Source organism: Odocoileus virginianus, chromosome 13 (assembly GCF_023699985.2).
Source record: "Odocoileus virginianus isolate 20LAN1187 ecotype Illinois chromosome 13, Ovbor_1.2, whole genome shotgun sequence".
Lineage (NCBI taxonomy): Eukaryota > Metazoa > Chordata > Mammalia > Artiodactyla > Cervidae > Odocoileus > Odocoileus virginianus.
The window spans coordinates 18933647-18956554 of record NC_069686.1 but is presented as its reverse complement, the minus strand read 5'-3'; the positions used below and the strand labels follow the sequence as shown (position 1 = coordinate 18956554).

Below are 22908 nucleotides of genomic sequence, written 5' to 3'. Positions count from 1 at the left end.
AAAAACCCACAAAGAACTGTAATAATCTTATTGAGAAATATAAACATAAGAAGTAAAACATATATAGTATAATAAAAAGCTATAGGTGAGAAATATTACCTCTATGAAGAATGAATGTAGGATTAAAAAAATGGGGCATGCTTCATCTAATTTTCCTTACAGGCTTTTAAAGCTCTGACCCTTGTATGTCTTTTTCCTTCTTGAGCCATAGGAATTCTTTACATATTCTGGGTATGAATCCTCTATGATTTTCCCTTTCACTCATATATTGGTATCATTTGAACATAGCTGCATTTATCAAATGATTTCCTTTATGACTATAGCCTTTTGTGACCCATTTGTGAAGCCGTCATTATTCTTATGAAAGCTTTACTGTTTTTATTTTTCCTATTCAGATCTACAAGTCACTTGCAATTGATTTTTCTATGATGGCAAGGAGTGGTGATCTGAGTCATTTTTTTTTCATGTGGGTATTCAATTGATCCAGCATTATCTATTATAAAAGACCTCACTTTCCCCACTGCACTGCAAAGTCACCTTTGTCATATATTAATGTATATGAATGGCTCTGCTATTGGACCCTATTCTGTTCCACTCGTCTATTTTCTCTCCTCTGTCAATATCACCATGCTGTAATTACATTCCTTGGTATATACCTAAGAGAACAGAAAACACATATCTACACAAAAACTTGTATCAGAATGTTCACAGCAGCATTATTCCTGTAAAAAATATAAAAATGTCCACCAACTGTGAATGGATATACAAAATGTGAAATACATCAATATAATGAAACATCTGGTAATAAAAAGAAATGAGTACTAATATATACTACAATATTCATGAACCTTGAAAATATTCAACCAGGTGAAAAAACCTGCCACAGACACAAAACGCAATGTTCTGTATGACTGACTCCACTTATATGAAACATTCAGAAGAGGCAAATCCATAGAGACAGAAAGTAGACAAGTGGTTGCCAGGGGACACAGGGCAGGGGAAGAAAGCAGGAAAATGAGGAGTTGCTGTAAATGTTTACAGGGTTTCCTATGAGGGTGATAAAAATATTCTGGAATTAGTGGTGATGGCTGAACAACCTTGTGATATCCTAGATACCACTGAACAATCCACTTTCAAAGAGTTTACAGTGTATGAATTATATTGCAATACAAAAAGTTTCAAGTTATTAAGGAAAAGAGTGTGGGGGTGAGAGCTTAACAAAATATATAAATGATTATGTCATCATTTATATATTCAGATATACAGTAAGCACACATGCAAGCACAAACTCACAGACTTTTCAAGCCTTCAAAGCAGAAAAAAATTTTTGCAAATATTCACGAGATAGTTTTTAAAACATACAAGTAACACAAGCACATAGAAAAAATTTCATTACAGAAATATAAATTTTTCCCTCCCAGATCAGTCCTACTATACTGAGGGGAAAAGGAAAGATATGCCCATTTGAATGCACAGTTCCAAAGAATAGCAAGGAAAGATTAGAAAGCTTTCCTCAGTGATCAATGCAAAGAAAGAGAGGTAAACAATAATATGGGAAAGACTAGAGCTCTCTTCAGGAAAATTAGAGATACCAAGGGAACTTGCATGCAAAGATGGGCTCAATAAAGGACAGAAATGGTATGAACCTAACGGAAGCAAAAGATATTAAGAAAAGGTGGCAAGAATACACAGAAGAACTATACAAAAACGATCTTCATGACCCAGATAATCATGATGGTGTGATCACTCACCTAGAGCCAGACATCCTGGAATGCGAAGTCAAGTGGGCCTTAGGAAGCATCACTACGAACAAAGCTAGTGGAGGTGATGGAATTCCAGTTGAGCTATTTCAAATCCTAAAAGATGATGCTGTTAAGTGCTGTACTCAATATGCCAGCAAATTTGGAAAACTCAGCAGTGGCCACAGGACTGGAAAAGGTCAGTTTTCATTCCAATCCCAAAGAAAGGCAACACCAAAGAATGTTCAGACTACTGCACAATTGCACTCATCTCACAAGCTAGCAAAGTAATGGTCAAAATTCTCCAAGCCAGGCTTCAAAAGTACATGAACCATGAACTTCCAGATATTCAAGCTGGATTTAGAAAAGGCAGAGGAACCAGAGATCAAATTGACAGTATCCGCTGGATCATCAAAAAAGCAAGATTGTTCCAGAAAAACATCTACTTCTGCTTTACTGACAACACGAAAGCCTTTGATTGTGTAGATCACCACAAACTGTGGAAAATTCTTAAAAGAGACGTAGATTCCAGATCACCTGACCTGCCTCCTGAGAAATCTGTATGCAGGTCAAGAAGCAACAGTTAGAATTGGACATGGAACAATGGACTGGTTCCAAATGGGGAAAAAGAGTACGTCAAGGCTGTATATTGTCACCCTGCTTATTTACCTTATATGCAGAGTACATCATGAGAAATGCTGGACTGGAAGAAGCACAAGCTGGAATCAAGATTGCCAGGAGAAATATCAATAACCCCAGATATGAAGATGACACCACCCTTATGGCAGAAAGTGAAGAACTCAAGAACCTCTCGATGAAAGTGAAGAGGAGAGTGAAAAAGTTGGCTTAAAATCCAACGTTCAGAAAGCTAAGATCATGGCATCTAGTCCCATTACTTCATGGCCTATTTGCCATGGGGAAACAATGGAAACAGTGACAGACTATTTTTGGGGGCTCCAAAATGACTGCAGATGGTGACTGCAGCCATGAAATTAAAAGATGCTTACTCCTTGGAAGAAAAGTTATGACCAACCTAGACAGCATATTAAAAAGCAGAGACATGACTTTGTCAACACAGGTCCATTTCGTCAAAGCTATGGTTTTTCCAGGAGTCAGGTATGGATGTGAAAGCTGGATTATAAAGAAAGCTGAGCACCAAGAATTGATGCTTTTGAATTGTGGTGTTGGAGAAGACTTGAGATCTGTAAGGAGATCCAACCAATCCATCCTAAAGGAAATCAGTCATGAATATTCATTGGAAGGACTGATGCTGAAGCTGAAACTCCGATACTTTGGCCACCTGATGTGAAGAACTGATTCATTTAAAAAGACCCAGATGCTGGGAAAGATTGAAGGTGGGAGGAGAAGAGGATGACAGGATGAGATGGTTGGATGGCATCACCAACTCAATGGACATGAGTCTGAGTAAACTCTGGGCATTGGTGATGGACATGGAGGCCTGGCATGCTGCAGTCACGACTAAGCGACTAAACCGAACTGAACTGACATTGAGGCAACCACTTTTTAAAAAAACTGTTTTCAATTCAAATTTTCAACAGGCAATGCAAGCTACTTCATTCCTTATCCTATTTCTAAGGCTTTGTATCTACACTAACAAATTAAATATACATTCATGGATTTCTCCCTTCTTACTCAAAAGGTAATTATCCTGTATTACTTTCTTTTAATACACATTGGAAAAACTCCAAATCAACACGTAGATAGCTTCATTCCTGTTTACCTTTGTTACTTACTTTGTTTCAAACAGGTGCGGAGTATTCCACTATACAGTATAATACTACATTTCAATAATTCTTCATGGACCTTGCCATGAAAGATGAAGAGTTTAGCTCACTGGTATCATAGCTTCTCCTGCTTCCTGATAAATTTTTATTTCTAAAGTATCTTCAATGATACTTTAAATAATCAACTTTCTTATTCTTTAAATTGTGTGCAACTCCTTACTATGTAATATAAGAAAACAAATCTTTACATTGGCTCTTTATCCCAAAATGATAGATGCACTGTAACTTCACATCAGTATAATTTATAACATGTACCTTTACTTTCTACCTATAATCCTGCAACAGAGCCACAAACTCATGCCACAAGGATCTGGGGCAAGTAAAATAAACAGGTGACGCAATCTTGGGATTAAGAGAAAAGAAGTAGCATATGATAGAATATAAGTTCTCTCTCTTCTAGTGTTTGTTATCAGCAATGAACATTGAATTAGCAAATGATAAATTACTGATGCTAAGAGAACTACAGGATTAGGTTCCTGAAAGGTTCTCATCACAATTTCACCAACCAATCAATACATAACCTTGTTTTATATAAAAGTGTGCTTCTGCTTAGACACCTTATTTAATATATACTGTCACATTGACTGCATGGCAAACAACACTATAACTCATGCCTGAATGAAGCTAATCTAACAAGCATATTTTCTCCCTAAGGCACATCACAGTCTTCTTGTGCTTAGAACACTACACAACACTTTGCTACAACTCTGAGGGGCTATTTTAAACAGGAAAACTACCAATAAAAAGCAGAAAAATGTGGAGAAATATGGCATCAAGTAAATTGAGAAAAGAATAACTTGCTTATAGTGTAAGAGCTTAAAATATAGGCAGAGTGTCACTTTGTTTAGCCTCAGGTGACTCAAAATTTTCACCACTCTGCATATGTGCAGGCCCTTGAATGACCAGGAAAAGCAATGAAAGTTTTGGTTTTGAAGTTACAAATAAATTTTAGCAAATATGTGAATTTGTAATAACAGAATCTTTGAATGAAGAGCACTGATTATTGTGTGTATGATCATATTGTACAAATCCTATGGCCTTGCTCTTTTATATATTTTTTAACAGAATCCAAAAGAACTTTATTAAAACCCCTCAATATAGCTCTACTTTAAAAAATTCAACATGTACTTTTGGAACTGTTTGATATATAAAAGTTCATAACTGTCATATCTTTCTTCCTGGCGGCTCAGACAGTAAAGAATCTGCCTGCAATTTGGGAGACCTGGGTTTGATCCCTGAGTCAGCAAGATACCCTGGAGGAGGGCATGGCAACCCACTCTAATATTCTTGCCTGGAGAATCCCCATGGACAGAGGAGCCTGGCAGGCTACAGTCCATGGAGTCACAAAGTGTTGGACACAACTAAGCGATTAAGCACAGCACAGCACAATCCTTAAATAGTATCTACCTTTGTTCCATTCAGGCTTTTCAAGACTATTTCATCTGATACTCACTCATGCATTCAAAGGGATACCCTGTTGGTTCAGATTGTAAAGAATCTGCCTGAAATGCAGGTGACCTCGGTCAGGAAGATCCCCTGAAGAAGGGAATGGCTACCCACTCCACTATTCTTGCCTGGACAATCCCATAGACAGAGGAGCCTGATAGGCTACAGCTCATGGCATGGCAAAGAATCAGACACAACTAAGCGACTAACACTTTCACACATTCAAAAATAATTTAGGGCCTTACTATTGTCATAGATGCTAGCGATATAATAGAAAAAGACTTAGATTCAAGTACTCATGAAGTTTACACTACAAGAAGGGAAACAGACAATAAACAAACATGTAAGTATTTAGTAACATGTAAGAAACCAGTAAGTACTTCTTAAAAATTAAGTGGAGAAAGGGAGAGTGGTACAGGAATATCATACACAGAGCATCATAGAATACCTATGTAAAGAGGTGACATTTGAGCAGAAACCTGAAGTTAGATAAGTACATTTAAGGCAACTGGCAAATAAACCAGTGTGAGTGCAGTAGCGGGACAGTTAGTCAAATAGGGTAGTTAGTCTAGAGCTAAATCAGAAGATCTACTAAAAGCATTTCATTTTAACTGTGATGGTAAGTCTTTGGAAGAGTCTGAAGTTGAGGAGATACTGATCTCAAATTTGTATTTGATTCTACTGTCTTTTATGATTATCTGAAATATTTTCCTTCCGGTTAATTCCAATCTTTGTCATTTTGGGGGTATGTTTCCTGTCAATTGCCTAAAGATAGATTCTCATTTTTTATCATAATATACACTTGGCTTTACTTCTACTATATTACATAAAAGCAGGTAAAAATGTTTCATCTTTCTTCCTCATATTTATTAGACTAAGTTTCTTTTTGTTCCTCCTCTTATACCCCATCATAGTAAAAGTTCTATGTATAGTATCTCTGCTCTTCTGCTTATTCCTTTCTTACTCTCAGCAAACATAAGCCTATTTTTCTCTATAGAAAAATCAAATCTTGAACTATTCTGTATTCCTAGATGATTTTCTTATCTTTCTCCTTCATTCTTCTCTCAGAGCATGATCATTAACAGAAATTTGATTCTTCAAATGGTTTTATTTCCATATTACAAATTCCTGGTGTTAACTATTATTAAAATCTGCCTACTATTAACAATGCATTTCACAGGCACGTTATCACTATCAATTCAAATAAAAACACTGTAAGGGTCATTGCTCACCACTATCTGACATCCTGTAAGGTTTTGTTTGTTATTGTCTATTTGCTAAGCCGTGTCTGACTCTTTCAATACCCCATGGACTGTAGCCTGCCAGGCTCCTCTGTCCATGAGAAATCCCAGGTAAGAATACTGGAATGGGTTGTCATTTTCTCCTCAAGGGGATCTTCCTAACCCATGCATCGAACCCACATCTCCTGCAGTGGCAGGCGGGTTCTTCACACCACAGGGCCCACCAGGGAAGCCCTCTCTAATCTTTACCTGTACTATTAAATTTAAGTAAGTATTTTAAAATACAAGCTGATCCCCAAAAGAACAACAAAACCAACACTAGTGCAGTATCATCATCCAACACACACTCCACACTCAAATTTTCCCTGTTGTCTCAAAAATGTCCTTTAAAGTTGTTTTTCTCCCAATCCAGGAGGAAATCAGGATCTAGAGTCACACAATGCATTTGGCGAGTAAGTCAGTCTCTCTTGTCTCATCTGACCGAAAACGGTCCCTCCACTTCTGTTTGCTCTTCACTGCGCTGGCCACCAGGATGCCCCAGGGCTATTTCTTCATGATTGAATTCAAATCAAACATTTCTTCAATGAAAACTAGAGGTGATGAGTGTTATTCCTATTACATCACCCTCAAGATGCACATAATGTCAAGCTCTCTGTGACATGACCTGTGCAAAGCTTAACTTTATTTACTATGGTGGAAACCAACACATCTCTCTATTTTAAAGGCACATTTGCTCTTTTATAATTAATAACTAATCTATAGGGTGGAGAAGGGAATGGAAAACCACTTCAGTATTCTTGCAATGAGAACCTCATGAACAGTATAAAAAGGCACAAAGATATTACACAAAAAGATGAGCCCCCCAGGATGGTAGGTGTCCGATATGCTACTGGAAAAGGCTAGAGAAATAGCTCCAGAAAAAAATGGAGAGGCTGGGCCAAAGCAGAAAGGACCTCCAGCTGTGGATGTGACTGGTGCTAAAAGTAAAGTCTGATGCTGTAAAGAACAATATTGCATAGGTACCTGGAATGTTAGGTCCATGAATCAAGGTAAATTGGATGTGGTCAAATAGGAGATGGCAAGAGTGAGCATCAACTAAACTAGTAATCAGTGAACTAAATAGGATGGAAATGGGTAAATTTTATTTAGATGACCATTATATCGACTACTGTGGGCAAGAATCCCTTAGAAGGAATGGAGTAGCCTCAGAGCCAACAAGAGTCCAAAATGCAGTACTTAGTGCAATCTCACAAACGACAGAATGATCTCGGTTCATTTCCAAGGCAAACCATTCAACATCACAATAATCCAAGTCTATGCCCCAAACACTAATGCCAAAGAAGCTGACAATTCTTTGAAGACCTACAAGACCTTCTAGAACCAATGCCCAAAAGAGATGTTCTTTTCATGATAAGGGACTGGAATGCAAAAGCAGGAAGTCAAGAGATACCTGGAGTATTGAGCAAGTTTGCCTTGGAGTACAAAATGAAGCTGGGCAAAGGCTAACAGAGTTTTGCCAAGAAAACACACTGGTCATGGCAAACACCCTCTTCCAACAACACAAGAGACGACTCTACACATGGACATCACCAGATGGTCAATACTGAAATCAGATTGATTATATTCTTTGCAGCCAAAGGTAGAGAAGCTCTATACAGTCAGCAAAGACAAGACTTGGAGCAGACTGGGGCTCAGAACATCAGCTCCTTAATACAAAATTCAGGTTCACATTGAAGAAAATAGGAAAAACCATTAGGCCATTCAGGTATGACCTAAATCAAATCCTGTATGATTACAGTGGAGATGACGAATAGATTCAAGGGATTAGATCTGGTAGACAGAACACCTGAAGAACTATGGACGGAGGTTTGTAACACTGCACAGGAGGTGGTGACCAAAACCACTCCCAAGAAAAAGAAATGCAAGAAGGCAAAGTGGTTATCTGAGGAGGCCTTACAAATAGCTGAGAAAAAAAGAAAGAGGAAAAAAAAAAAGCAAAGGAGAAAGGGAAAGATATACTCAACTGAATGCTGAGTTCCAAAGAATAGCAAGGAGATAAGAAAGCCGCCTTAAGTAAACAATTCAAAGAAAGAGAAAAACAGGAGAATGGAAAAGACTAGAGATTTCTTCAAGAAAAAGATATACCAAAGGAACATTTCCTGCAAAGATGGGCACAATAAAGGACAGAAACAGCAAGGACCTAACAGAAGCAGAAGAGATTAAGAAGAACAGGCAAAAATACACAGAAGAACTATACAAAAAAGGTCTTAATGACCCAGATAACCACAATGGTGTGGTCACTCAGCTATAACCAGACATCCTACAGTGTAAAGTCAAGCGGGCCTTAGGAAGCATTATTACGAACAAAGCTAGTGGAGGTGATGGAACTCCAGTTGAGCTATTTCAAATCCTAAAACATGATTCTGTTAAAGTGCTATACTTAATATGCTAGCAAATTTGGAAAACTCAGCAGTGACCACAGGACTGGAAAAGGTCAGTTTTCATTCCAGTTCCAAAGAAAGATAACAACCAAAGAATGTTCAAATTATCATACAGTTGCATTCATTTAACATGCTAGCAAGATTATGATCAAAATCCTTCAAGCTAGGCTTCAGCAGTATGTCAATCAAGAACTTTCAGATGTACAAGCTGGATTTAGAAAAGGCAGAGGAACCAGAGATCAAACTGCCAACATCTGATGGATCATAGGACATCTGATGGATCATAGGAAAAACAAGGGAATTTCAGAAAAACATCTGCTTCACTGACTACACTAAAGCATTTGACTGTGTGGATCACAACAAACTGGAAAATTCTTAAAGAGATGGCAATACCTGACCAAATTTCACTTGCCTCCTGAGAAACCTGTATGCAGGACGAGAAGCAGCAGTCAGTCCTGGACGTGGAACAAAGGGCTGGTTCAAAACCGGGGAGAGGAGCAAGTCAAGGCTGTGTGTTGTTATCCAGCTTATTTCACTTCTATGCAAAGTATGTCACGTGAAATGCCAGGCTGGATGAATCAAGCTGGAATCAAGATTGCGAAAAGAAATAACAACCTCAGATATGCAGATGATACCACTCTAATGGCAGAAAGTGAAGAGGAACTGAAGAGCCCCTTGATGAAGGTAAAACAGCAGAGTGAAAAGGCTGGCTTAAAATTCAACATGCAAAAAACGAAGATCATGGCATCAGGTCGCATCACTTCATGGCAAATAGATGGCGGAAAATGGAAACAGTGACAGATTTTATTCTCTTGGGCTCTAAATTCACTCTACATGGTGACTGCAGTCATGAAATTAAAAGATGCTTGCTCCTGGGAAGAGAAGCAATGACAAACCTAGACAGCGTATTAAAAGGCAGAGACAAAGGTCCGTATAGTCAAAGCTATTGTTTCTCCAGTAGTCACGTAACAATGTGAGAGTTGGACCATAAAGAAGGCTGAGTATTGAAGAACTGATGTTTTTGAACTGGTGCTAGAGAAGACTCTTGAGAGTCCCTTGGACTGCAATATCAAACCAGTCAATCCTAAAGGAAATCAGTCCTGAATATTCACTGGAAGGACTGATGCTGAAGCTCCAGTACTTTGACCACCTGATGTGAACAGATGATTCACTGGCTAAGTCCCTCAGTCTGTGAAAGACTGAGGGCAAGAGAAAGGGGCGACAGATGGTAAGATGGTTGGAATGGATGGCATCAGTGATTCAAGGAACATGAGTTTGAGCAAACTCTGGGAAAGAGTGAAGGACAGGGAAGCCTGGTATGCTACAGTTCATGAGGTCACAGAGAGTTGTGACATGACTTGGCAACTGAACAACAATAGAGTGAAACTTTGAATCCTTGTAAAACACTGTTCTCCAAAACATTTTACTAAATGGTTTTAGCATCCATTGACGATCCTTAACTTAATCAATACTGGGAAACACTGTGTTGATTTTCTGAGTCTATATTCTTCCTACATTAGCTGACACCATTTTAAGAGACTGCCACATAACATTAAGCATACCTAGCTTGGTTCCTAAGTACCATTCCCCACTAAAATGAAGTAAGGTTCCTTGAAAAGGTCTGTTTACAGTTTTCATCTTTTTTTTTTTAATTGAAGAAAAACTGCTTTACAGTGTTAAGTTTCTACCAAACAGCAACATGAATCAGCCACAGGTCTGTTCACATTTGAGACCAGTGATACTTGAAAGAGATGACAGAGATGCGTATATACACATGAGTACAAAACTGACAAAAATGTTTATATTTCTTAAATTTAGATAAAGAGTATATAAGTATTCTTGTAAAATATTTCCAATTTTTCTATAAATATAGTATTAATTTTCAAAGTAAAAAGTTGTTTCAAAAAGGTGGGGGAGGGGGGTGCCCAGAGGCAACCATGCAGGAATGCATAAAGACCAATTAGAGAGAGAACAGAAATAAATGATTAAAGACTTTCATCATAAAACTAAAAATAGAATATGTAACTTTTTTTTTCTAACATATAACCTTTAAAACATCAGGAAAAGCTGCATCTGTCCAATGGAAAGCAAGGAGTGGAAGGGAATGAAAATTAAGTACGATTAGAAGACATCAACCAATAGATGGCAGAACCAAGTCAGAATATAAAAATAATTATAATAAGTTTAATGGACTGAATCCACCATTTGAGAAAAATGCTCATTTTCTGTCCAAAAGAGGAGACATATTGTCTACAAGAAACACAATTAAAAATAATAAAAATAAAGGAACAGAAAAACATATCTAAGACAAATATGAACCAAACCAAAGCTGAGGACAGTATTCCTAAGATCTAAAAAAACAAGTATTTTCTAAAAAATAATTATGTAGTCATGAAAAGAACCAAAGAAGATATATGCATGTAAAAAGGTAGCATCAAAATACATCAAGCCAAAACTGATAAACAAGCTGAAATGCATACCTCAATAATCACAATTAAAGATTTAAAAATACCTCCCTCAAAAAAAGACAGCTCAAGCTGACAATACAAGGAAATATCCAAGATCTGAACAAATACAATTACAAGCTATTAAATATGAAATATTTATAAAACAGGGCACATTTCAGGACTGACGCCACACAAACTGTATTTTCAAAAAGCAATGCAAAAAATTTAATTCTATAACAAAAGAAGATCTCAAAATAGCTAAACTTAAGGAGTGAATATACAAATGCTTATAGTAACTGTATTTGTAATCCTTAAAATACTTAAAATAACCTAGATGTTCTTTATCTAGTAGAAATGGATTAAAAAAAAACTGTGGTATATTTTTATAAGCTACAATACAAAAAACAGATAACCAACAAGGACCTACTCTATAGCAGAGGGAACTACACTCAATGTTTTGTAATAATCTATAATGGAAATGAAGCTAAAGAAAAAATATATTTATGTATGTATAACTGAATCACTTTGCTGTACACCTGAAACACAACACTGTAAATCAACTATATTTTAATAAAAATTTAAAAAACTCTATCAATAAATCATTATTTTATACAATAGAACACTAACAATAAAAATTAACTATTGATAACATTACAACAATGGATGAATCTCAAAGGAATGCATTTTCCTAAGATAAAAGAAATCAGAATCTAAGGCTACATATTTACAATACTGACTCCATTTATATGACAGGCTTGCAAAGGCAAAACTATAAAAACAGTAAATAAATCAGTGGTTGCCAGAGGCAACCTAAAGGGCAGAGTACAAAAGGGCATGGGGGAATATTTTGAGAACTATTTTACAGCCTAATTGTGGTGGAGGTTACACAATTTTATGCATTCACAAAACTTACAGCACAAGTCACTTAAAATCTGTACATTTTATTGTATATTAATTATGTATCATAAAAATAATCTTACTCATTTAACTCAAAAGCTGGAAGAAGAGCCACAGAGCAAATCCAACAAGTAAATTATGATGACAGAAATCAATGAGGAAAATAAAGTGAAACAGATTAAGACCAAATTCTTTGCAAGTGTTACTTAATTAGAGCTCTGGCAGGAATGAACAGAAAAGGAGAATCTGAAAGAATAAACAGAAATGAATAAGAACTGAGATTTTTTAAAGTATTATAACTATCCACTAATAAGTCTGAAAAGCTTATCTGAAATAGATTAATAAACTAATTAATATTAATGAAATTTAAATGATAGTGAAAGACCTTTTTTCACAACAAACCCCAGGACAAGACAGTTTTATAGGTAAACGTCTACTCATCTTCCCATGAACATTTTCTACCATATATACAATGTTGAAAAAAATCAAAATAGCAAAAAAAGAGTTCACTTTATGGGGCTAGTGTGATACTGTTTTATAAAGCAGACAAGGTGGTATGATGAAAATGCTGTACATCTCAAAAGGAGTGTGGATTACTACAAGTGTACACATTTGTCAAAACTCACTAAAATATTACTCTTCAGGTCTGTGCATCTATTTCTCTTATAACCATAAATGTACAAATCCTAACTAAAATAGCTAGTCATGTATTAAATCTAATAAAGTATTTTTAAAATAGTATATCATAACCAAGTTGGGTTTATCTCAGAAATGCAAAGTTCAATTTTTTTTTTAATTTGTTACACTTACTATTTTTAAAACAAATGAACAAATATTTCTTAACTAACCAGGAATGGAAAAGCTCTTTGGTTATGTGGTCATGGTTATATACACATAACCTACAGCAAACATTACATTTAATGGAGAAACTTTAGATGATTCCTCTTGAACAGGACAAGACATAGTACTGAAGCTCATGACCAATATAAGGAATACACACACACACACACACACACATACACACACACACACACACATGAAGTATAAGAAATAAAACTATAATTTGGGGAAACTAACAATTTCTCTTGGACAAATCTAAATAATCAACAAAGTAGTACAACCAATAAAAGAGACCAAAGTAAGACTACTAAATACAACAGCACTCTATAAAAATAAAAAACCTCCTAGGTCACCAAGAGCCAACTGGAAAATATAATAAAAAATACTTCAGCCACAAAAACTTTCAAGTATCCAGAAATAAGCCCCCAAAATTCATAAAAACAGCCAAAAATTCTGTAGAACTCTACAGAGAGAACTGAACAAATGGAGAGACATTTCATGTACTTAGATGAGACAACCTAATATTATAAACATTTCAATAACCCAAAATCAATCTGCATTTAGGACAAAAATTCCATTTGATCTTTAAAGGAAAAAGATACAAATAAGTTATTAAAGAAGAGTAATTCCCAAGTGCTAACAAGTAAAGAAATGCTCAAATTTTACATGAGGGAATAAAGATCCATAAATAACAGAGTCAGTCTTACAAAAGAAGATTAAAGGAAAGACTTGCTTTACCACAGGAACAAGACATACCAAAACACAATTATATTCTTTATGTGATACTGACAGAAGAACACAGAAAGACCACTGGAATGTAAAGTAAATTTCAAAGACAGCTCAGAATATACACATGGCAATTTAACACATGATACAGGTGGCATCACAAATCAGTGGGAAAATATGGATGATTTAAGAAGTGGAGAAAACTGGTTTACTATGTGGAGAAAAACAAAACCCGATCTTTATCAATATTATATAAAGATGAGGCCTCAATGGGCTAAAGAATAAATATAAAACTATAAAACAGAAGGAATTCTATTTGTGCCTCATGGGTGCAGAAGAAGAATTTCACTTTTAGAATACCATCAGAGTCCACTGGATCCAACTTTACCTTTCTGGCTTCTTTTTCAAGTCAGTTTGTAATAATTAATATTTCAGGACTCTTATTCTTTGAGAGCATCCACAGAATAAAAATAGTAATTTATTTTTAATAGAATAAAACACATTCTACTTTGCAATTAATTACCAGATGTCCACCAGCTTTCATAAATCCAAAATACATTATGGGATCTTACTGATCTTATTTTTCCTATATTTTGTTATTATATCATAAAAGGAAGTCATTACTTATCATTGTTCATCAATTATTCAACTACGATGAAACAAAGAGAAGCCTCTAAAATAAAACAGAAGAATGATGATATGATAGGCAGAATATTGGCTCCCCAGTGACGCCCATGCCCTAAACACCAGAATGTTATTGTATATGGCAAAAGGGACTCTGCAGATGTGATTAAGGATGAGAATTTTGAAATGGGGAAATTATACCAGATTATCCAGATTAGGGTGGGCCCAATCATAATCATATTAGCAATTAAAAGTGAAAAGCCCTTCTAGGATACGGTCCATTACATGTGATTGTCAAAGAAGAGTCAGAGAGATGCAACACTGCTGGCTCTGAACATGGAGGAAGGACACCACGAGTCAAGGAATGCAGGCAGCCTCTCACAGCTGGAAAAGGCATGGCAAACTGATCCTCCTTCAAGCCCCCAGAAAGACATGCAGCAACACAGACAGCTTGATTTTAGCCCAGTGAGACTTGTGTCAGACTTCTGATGCTATAGAATTATAAGATAATAAATGCGTACTGTTTTGAGCATCTTCGTGATAATTTGCTATAGTAGAAATAGAAAAACAACACAGATTTAATGCCTAAAAGGATGATGCAACAGTGAAATAAATTATAATCTTCCAGTTATTTTCTTTACCTCAAAGTACTGCATCATCTTTCAAAAACATATAAATGACTAAGAAACTATCTTTGGAGTCTGATTTTAGCTTTTATAGACTCCAGCTAGTAAGAAATTTTCATTTTCCACTTAAGATGATCAAGAGAAGAAAATGACAGATGATAATTTAATTTATGACACAAATCAGAAAATAAATGTAAAGAGATAACAGCACCTAAAACTGATGATGGTGACAGTAAACATATAAATAAAATCTGAGTCTTCAAATGACAATATCCTAGATGAATTTTCTCAAACTCAAGAATCAGTGAACTGGACAATACATTTCTAAGGGGAGGAAAAAGGGAAACACGCTATTCTCATCCATTAATTCATTCAACTGAAGGACTTCATCATACAATGTTCTGCAACAAGAACCTGGGTCATTTTTAAGCTAATTAAGCTAAAAGGATGCATAACAATATCCTTCATCTTTTATGATGCTTGTGCACCAAGATTTACTTGATACAAAGAGATTTTTAAGTGTGTTTAAATTCATATTAAAATTTCTAATAAAGTTGCTATTATTTTTTTCTTATTGCTGAAAATTAGTAAAATAACAAAATATAAACATAGCAAAAAGGTCTATTTGACCCAGATGGTTAATGGCGACCACTGTTTTTCTTAGTAAAACCAAAAGTTGGTATACTAAGGTATAGACCATAAAGCAAAAAAAATTAGTGAGTTTGAATACAACATCAAAGAGTTCTGTACCTTTATTTATGGTGGATACCATAAAAAAAGTTAACAGACATGACAAAATGAAAGAAGTAATCTGCACTGTATGTAATCAACACGGAATATGTAGAATATACAAGGGACATATGAAAAACAGTGGCTCTAATAGTAAACAATTCATCTACAATACAGGAGACAAAAGAGACATGGGTTTGATCCCTGGGTGGAGAAAATCCCCTGGCAACCTACTCCAGTATCCTTGCCCAGAAAATTCCATGGACAGAGAAGTCTGGCGGGTTACATGGGGCAGCAAAGAGTCAGACATGATAAAGCGACTTAGCACAGCCCAGCAGCCCAGCAAGACACACAGCAAAGCAGCACAGCAAAATACCTTCTGGGCTACCAAACATGAGAAATCTGGATGATGCCAAGGGTTTCTTGGATACAGAGATACAGAAATACTCTTGCACTCTGCTGAATGCAAATTAGTTTTATACAACCGTTATAAATAGCACACACTATTTATTCAATTTAAATCTATACATGTCCTATGCTCTATCAATTCTGCTGTTAGGAATATATCTTAAAAAAATGTTTTACAAAGTCACAAAAGAGAACAGTAACAAGAAATTCACCACAATGTGAGGCAGCGGGGAGTTGGAGACAACCTGATATCTATCACTAGAAGCCGTAACAGATACACTATACAATTTACGCAGCAGGTAGCAGCAGTGGATTACTGTACAGATAGGAACATATATGACAGGAACACATAGTTCCTGAGTTACAGGGACAAAGAAGAAACAAAAAGTATAAGGAAAGGTAAAAATTATGTAATGGGAGAAAGAGTGCATCTATCAAATTCATTTTTACTCTTGAAACCTATTATGCTATATTACAACATAAATACTCAAAATATAGGATCAGTTCAGTTGCGCAGTCGTGTCTGACTCTGCGACCCCATGGACTGCAACACACCAGGCTCCCCTGTCCATCACCAACTCCCTCAGCTTGCTCAATCTTGTGTCCATCCAATCAGTGATGGCATCCAAACATCTTATCCTCTGTCATCCTCTTCTCCTCCTGCCTTCAATCTTTCCCAGCATTAGGGTCTTTATCAATGAGTCAGTTCTTTGCATCAGGTAGCCAAAATATTGGAGTTTCAACTTCAGCATCAGTCCTTCCATTGAATCCTCAGGACTGATTTCCTTTAGGATTGACTGGTTTGCTCTCCTTGCAGTCCAAAGGACTCTCAAGAGTCTTTTCAAACACCACATTTCAAAAGCATAAATTCTTCAGTGCTCAGCTTTCCTTATAGTCCAGCTCTCACATCCATATGTGACTGCTGGAAAAACTACAGCTTTGACTAGGTGGACCTTTGTTGGCAAAGTAATGTCTCTGATTTTTAATATGCTGCCTAGGTTGGTTATAGCTTTTCTTCCCAAGGAGCAAGTGTTTTTTCATTTCATGGCTACTGGCACCATCTGCAGTGATTTTGGAGACCAAAAAAATAAAGTCTGTCACTATTTCCATTGTTTCCCCATCTATTTGCCATGAAGTGATGGGACCGGATGCCATGATCTTAGTTTTCTGAATGCTGAGTTTTAAGCCAACTTTTTCACTCTCCTCTTACTTTCATCAAAAGGCTCTTTGGTTCTTCGCTTTCTGCCATAAACGTAATATCATCTACTTATCTGAGGTTATTGATATTTCTCCTGACAATCTTGACTCCAGCCTGTGCTTCATCCAGCCTGTGCTTCATCCAGCCTGGCATTTCGCATGATGTACTCTGCATATAAGGTAAATAAGCAGGGTGACAATATATAGCCTTGACGTACTCCATTCCCCATTTGGAACCACTCCATTGTTCCATGTCCAGTTCTAACTGTTGCTTTCTGACCTGCATACAGATTTCTCAGGAGGCAGGTAAGGGTGGTCTGATATTCCCATCTCTTTAAGAATTTTCCACAGTTTGTTGTGATCCACACAGTCAAAGGCTTTGACATAGTCAATAAAGCAGAAATAGATGCTTTTCTGGAACTCTCTTGCTTTTTCTATGATCCAACGGATGTTGGCAATTTGATCTCTGGTTCCTCTGCCTTTTCTAAATCCAGCTTGAACATCTGGAAGTTCACAGTTCACATACTGTTGAAGCCTGGCTTAGAGAATTTTGGGCATTTCTTTCCTAGCGTGTGAGATGAGTGCAACTGTGAGGCAGTTTGAGCATTCTTTGGCATTGCCTTTCTTTGGGATTGGAATGAAAACTAACCTTTTCCAGTCCCATGGCCACTGCTGAGTTTTCCAAATTTGCTGGCATATTGAGAGCAACACTTTCACAGCATCATCTTTTAGGATCTGAAATAGCTCAACTGGAATTCCATCACCTCCACTAGCTTTGTTCGTAGTGATGCTTCCTAAGGCCCACTTGACTTTGCATTCCATGACGTCTGGCTCTAGGTGAGTGATCACACCATCATGCTTATCTGGGTCATGAAGATCTCTTTTGTATAGTTCTGTGTATTCTTGCCACCTTATCTTAATGTCTTCTGCTTCTGTTAGGTCTATACCATTTCTGTCCTTTATGCAGCCCATCTTTGCATGAAATGTTCCCTTGATGTCTCTAACTTTCTTGAAGAGATCTCTAGTCTTTCCCATTCTATTGTTTTCCTCTATTTCTTTGCATGGATCACTGAGGAAGGCTTTCTTATCTCTCCTTGCTATTCTTTGGAACTCTGCATTCAGATGGGTATATCTTTCCTTTTCACCTTTGCCTTTAGCTTCTTTTCTTTTTTCAGCTATTTGTAAGGCCTCCTCAGACAACCATTTTGCCTTTTTGTAAAATGGTATGCAAAATATAGTATGCTATACTAGAAATTATGTATAAAAACACTGGATTTTTTCCTATACATTATAAAAATAATAGTAAGTACTAACTTGCTGTTAAATATAAACCCTTTACAAAATATGCATACTTTAATACAAAGAAAAAATGTCAGATACAGATCACAACTTTACTCACTTTGGCTCCAACACTGCAGCTGCCCGTGCTCCCCGTGCTCCCACTCGCAACTCCTGTAAACCTAGCTTCCAGTAATTCTTGCCTTCTTGGATCCAGACTGTGAAGCTCATCCATTGCACCTATTAAGACCAAAAAAAAAAAAAGCACACTTACATATGTATTTATATTCTTACATCTAAAATATATTTATGTAATTAGCTATGACAAACCTAAACAGCATATTAAAAAGCAGGGACATCACTTTTCTGACAAAGGTTCATATAGTCAAAGCTATAGTTTTTCCACTAGTCATGTATGGATGTGAGATTTGGATCATAAAGAAGGCTGAGTACTGAAGAATTAATGCTTTTGAACTGTGGTGCTGGAGAAGACTCCCTTGATCAAGGAGATCAAATCAGAAATCAACCCTGTATATTCATTGGAAGGACTCATACTGAACTGAAGCTCCAATACTTTGGCCACCTGATGTGAAGAGCTGACTCTTGGAAAAGATCCTGATGCTGGGAAAGATTGAGGGCAGGAGGAGAAGGGGATGACAGAGGATGAGATGGTTGGATGGCATCATGAACTCAATGGACATGAGTTTGAGCAAACTCTGAAGGATAGTGAATGATAGGGAAGCCTGATGTGCTGCAGCCCATCTGGTCGTAAAGAGATATGACTGAACAACAACAATTAATTTAAATGTAAATATAAACTTAACCAATTCTAAAAGCAGATGAATGTAAGAGCTTTAAAGGTTTTTATAATGTCCACAATTATTTATCAAAATAACCTATGGTGGATTTCCAACACTTTTCAACTGCACTCCACAGCAACAAATATATTTTCACCCAAATCAACACACCCATACATACATTTTATATTAAAAGTTCCACAAATGTTTATTACTATATGCTGCAAGCACCAATATTTTCTAGTCTATTCTAATCTATTAAAAAGGAAAAAATGCTGTTTGTGAGCTATTAATTTGATGAGCCATTAATGGACCCAAGTCCATAGTTTGAAAAAACACCACTTCTCATAATGTAATCTCCCTACTCTAAGCTTGTACAGAATTTTGCTCTAAGTGGTAATTCTATTTAAACATTTTGCTTATATATAATTCATGACTTGGATGTTTTGTTGTCACTTAGTTGCCAGGTCATGGTCCGACTCTTTTCCAACCCCACGGACTGTAGCCCACCAGGCTCTTTGTCCATGGGATTTCCCAAGCAAAAATATTGGAGTGGGTTGCCATTTCCTTCTCCAGGAGATCATTTGATCCCTGGATTGGATGTCTCCTGCTTGGCAGGTGGATTCTTTATCATTAAGCCACCTGGGAAGCGCTCAATTTGTGACTGACTGTATTTAAAACTGGGAAGACTCTTTTAACTGCCACATCCAAAGATTTTTTGGTACAATGCTTTTAGTTTCTAGCAGGTAGACACAACACACACACAAATATCAAGCAGATCACTGAGGTAACATCTATTATTAAACAATAACCCTGAGAATTAAAGAGGGGAAAATGAACTCCCTCATGTAATCTCAACTATGCAGACTAAAGCACCACAAATTCTAAAGTTCAACTAAACTCTTGAAAATCCTCTCTTCCATGTCTGCTAATTCTCTACTGAAAAAACTTTAGGAGTGACCTAAGTGAGTCAAAGGGAGGTGGAGGATATTATTAGAATCCAGAACCACATGTGGAACATTTTCAAACTACACAAGACCCTTTTCACACACCCTGATGTTTTTCTCCTAAAAGTTAAGAGCTATTCCTATAGTCCTTAACCCTTTAAAGTTCCCTCATTACCGTCCACCTTCATCTGGAAGGAGGGCTAGAGGGATAATGGCCACCCCTCCATATTTATTAGCATTTCTGCACCTGTATATATCTTCCCTGTCCATTCTTCATTCTTCCATCTTAGATAAAAAGGTAGCTAAGTCCCCAAACCTAAAGCCTTCATTTCTTGCTTTTGATCCTATTCCTTCTTGACATTCAAGAATTTTCCATTTGCACGTATTCCTGCTCTTCTGTGTATCTCTCCCCTCCCTGCCTCCTTCTGTCTCACATAAGTCTTTAAAAAAAAAAAAAAAAAAAAAAAAACTGAAGCTTGAATTTTGTGCAATTAATATCAGAAAATTTAATTATTTCCTTAAACTGGTGATTTACAACCCTAACTAGTTTTAGGTACCTAGAATCTGGTTTCTATCCTAAGTATACTCCTAACAATGTGCTTTCAAGTATCACCAGTACCTCCTTTTTCCCCTGATCCTGCTGCTACATCAGAAATAGTCACTGTCAGGGGCTTCTGTGGTCATCCAGTAGTTAAGCATCCACCGTGCATTGTGATACACCAGTTCAATCCCTGGTCCGGGAAGATCCCACATGCCACGGAGCAACTAAGCCCGTCTGCCACAACTAGTCAGTCAGCATTCTACAGCCTACGAGCTGCAACTATTGAGCCAACATGCTGCAACTATGGAAGTCTGCATGCCTAGAGAAACCACTGCAATGAGAAGCCTGCACCCTGCAACAAAGAGTAGCCCCTGCCTGCCCCAACCAGAGAAGGCTTGTATGCAGCAATGAAGACACGCCACAAGCAAAAAATAAAATAAATCTTTTAAAAAAAAAAGAAACATTGTCAGTTGGTTGATAGATATGAAAGTCTTTGATTTTTATCCATTTTCTTCATAATGATTTAAAAAGCAGAAATGTTTTTTTGAAGTGAAAACATCTAATTTTTCTATTTATGGTTATTATCTTTCTATTACCAAGAAAACTTTGCATGTCCCGAAGTGAAAAAACATAATCTTTTTAAGTTTTATGTTTTTCCACTTAGATCTATGATTTATCCTAAATTAATATTTGTATATGGTAGAGGGTCAGGATTTTTTCCCATATGCTTTTCCTGTTTTATTAATCACCATTTATTAAAAAACAGAAGCAGCAAAATTCTGCATTCACCAATAGTTCTGGTGGTTTTCTCAAAAGCAAAATATATTTATATATATATATATGGTACTAATATAAAGACAGACATGTAAACCAATGAATAAAATAGAGAGCCCAGAAATAAAGAGTGCCAAGACCATTCCGTGGGGGAAAAAACAGTCTTTTCAACAAACAGCATTGGAAAGACTGGATATCCACAAGCAAAAATGTTAAGTTGAACCCTTCCCTAACACCAAATACAAAAATTAACTCAAAATGGATCAAATACTTGAATATAAAGACCTGAAACTGTAAAATTCATAGAAGAAAACAAGGGAAAATCTTCATGACACTGGATCTGGCAATGATTTCTTGGATATAAAAACAAAAGCTCAGCAACAAAAGAAAATATATGTAACTGGACTTTATCAAAATTAACTTCCCTGGTGGTCCAGTGGCTAATGTTCTAAGCTCCCAATGCAGGGGGCTGGGGTTCAATCCTTGGTTAGGGAACTAGATCCCATATCTGAACTAAGAGCTGGCGCAGCTAAATAAATAAGTAAAAATAAAAATTAAAAGCATTTTAAAAAAAACTAAAACACTTCTGTGCATCAAAGTGAAACGTTGCGGCTGCGAGCCATGTGCTACACAGGATTCAAGAACTTTGGAGGAGAGGATTTCGATCCAGGGCCAAAGACGACGTTTGACACTCAGAGGTTTTTGTTAACAATTTTACTACAGGTAAAATAGACAGAGAAGGCTTCTGACACACATCAGAAGGGGGCAGATAGAAGGCCACATTTTTAGCAAGCTGCTAATCAGATGAGAGAGACACCTCAAGGCTGAGGGAGTTTCACCAGGCCCCTGTCTCACAATATGCATTTTTAAGATAGAATACCACAAGGTGTGTGATTCCCGGTCCCCCCACCCTGAAAAAAAAAAAAAAAGAAAAGAAAAAAACAATTGACCTGAATACTGGTTTGTTGAGCCATTATCAGCCTAGGTTTGAGAAAAGAAAAAAAAAAAAAAGGTTAGTCTTAGGCTGAACTAATTTGAAGAAAGGCAGACTGCAAAGCAAATACATAGTTTCATTAACACAGCTTAAGGAAAACATTTACATAAGAAAAACCCACTGGTTATAGCTCAAGGTTTGAGGAAAGTTAGATTCAGGCAGAGCCAGGTATCCTCAACAGAGAAGGGAAAAAGCCTGCCACTTGTGGTGTATTTCCTCCTGGCACTTGGGAACTTCTGATCTTCCTACCTGTTAACCCTCTCAAAAGGATACTATCAAGAAAGTAAATGAGAGAAAACATCTGCAAGTCCTATGTCTCATAATGGACTGCTATCTAGAGACTGCAATGAGAGAAACCTGGGTTCAATCCCTGAGTTGGGAAGATTCCCCTGGAGAAGGGAAAGGTTACCC

At 36.7% G+C, this 22908-nt stretch overlaps 1 protein-coding gene across 3 annotated transcripts in view; it reads right to left on the bottom strand.

Moving 5' to 3' along the window:
* The window catches only part of TLK1 (tousled like kinase 1), a 164197-nt gene that overhangs the window by 94504 nt on the left and 46785 nt on the right, over window positions 1-22908 (bottom strand). For all 3 annotated transcript variants that reach the window (XM_020890458.2, XM_070476040.1, XM_020890459.2), the window contains exon 2: window positions 18566-18684. In XM_020890458.2, the coding sequence (XP_020746117.1) occupies window positions 18566-18684 (119 nt within the window). The remainder of the gene's footprint in view (window positions 1-18565; window positions 18685-22908) is intronic.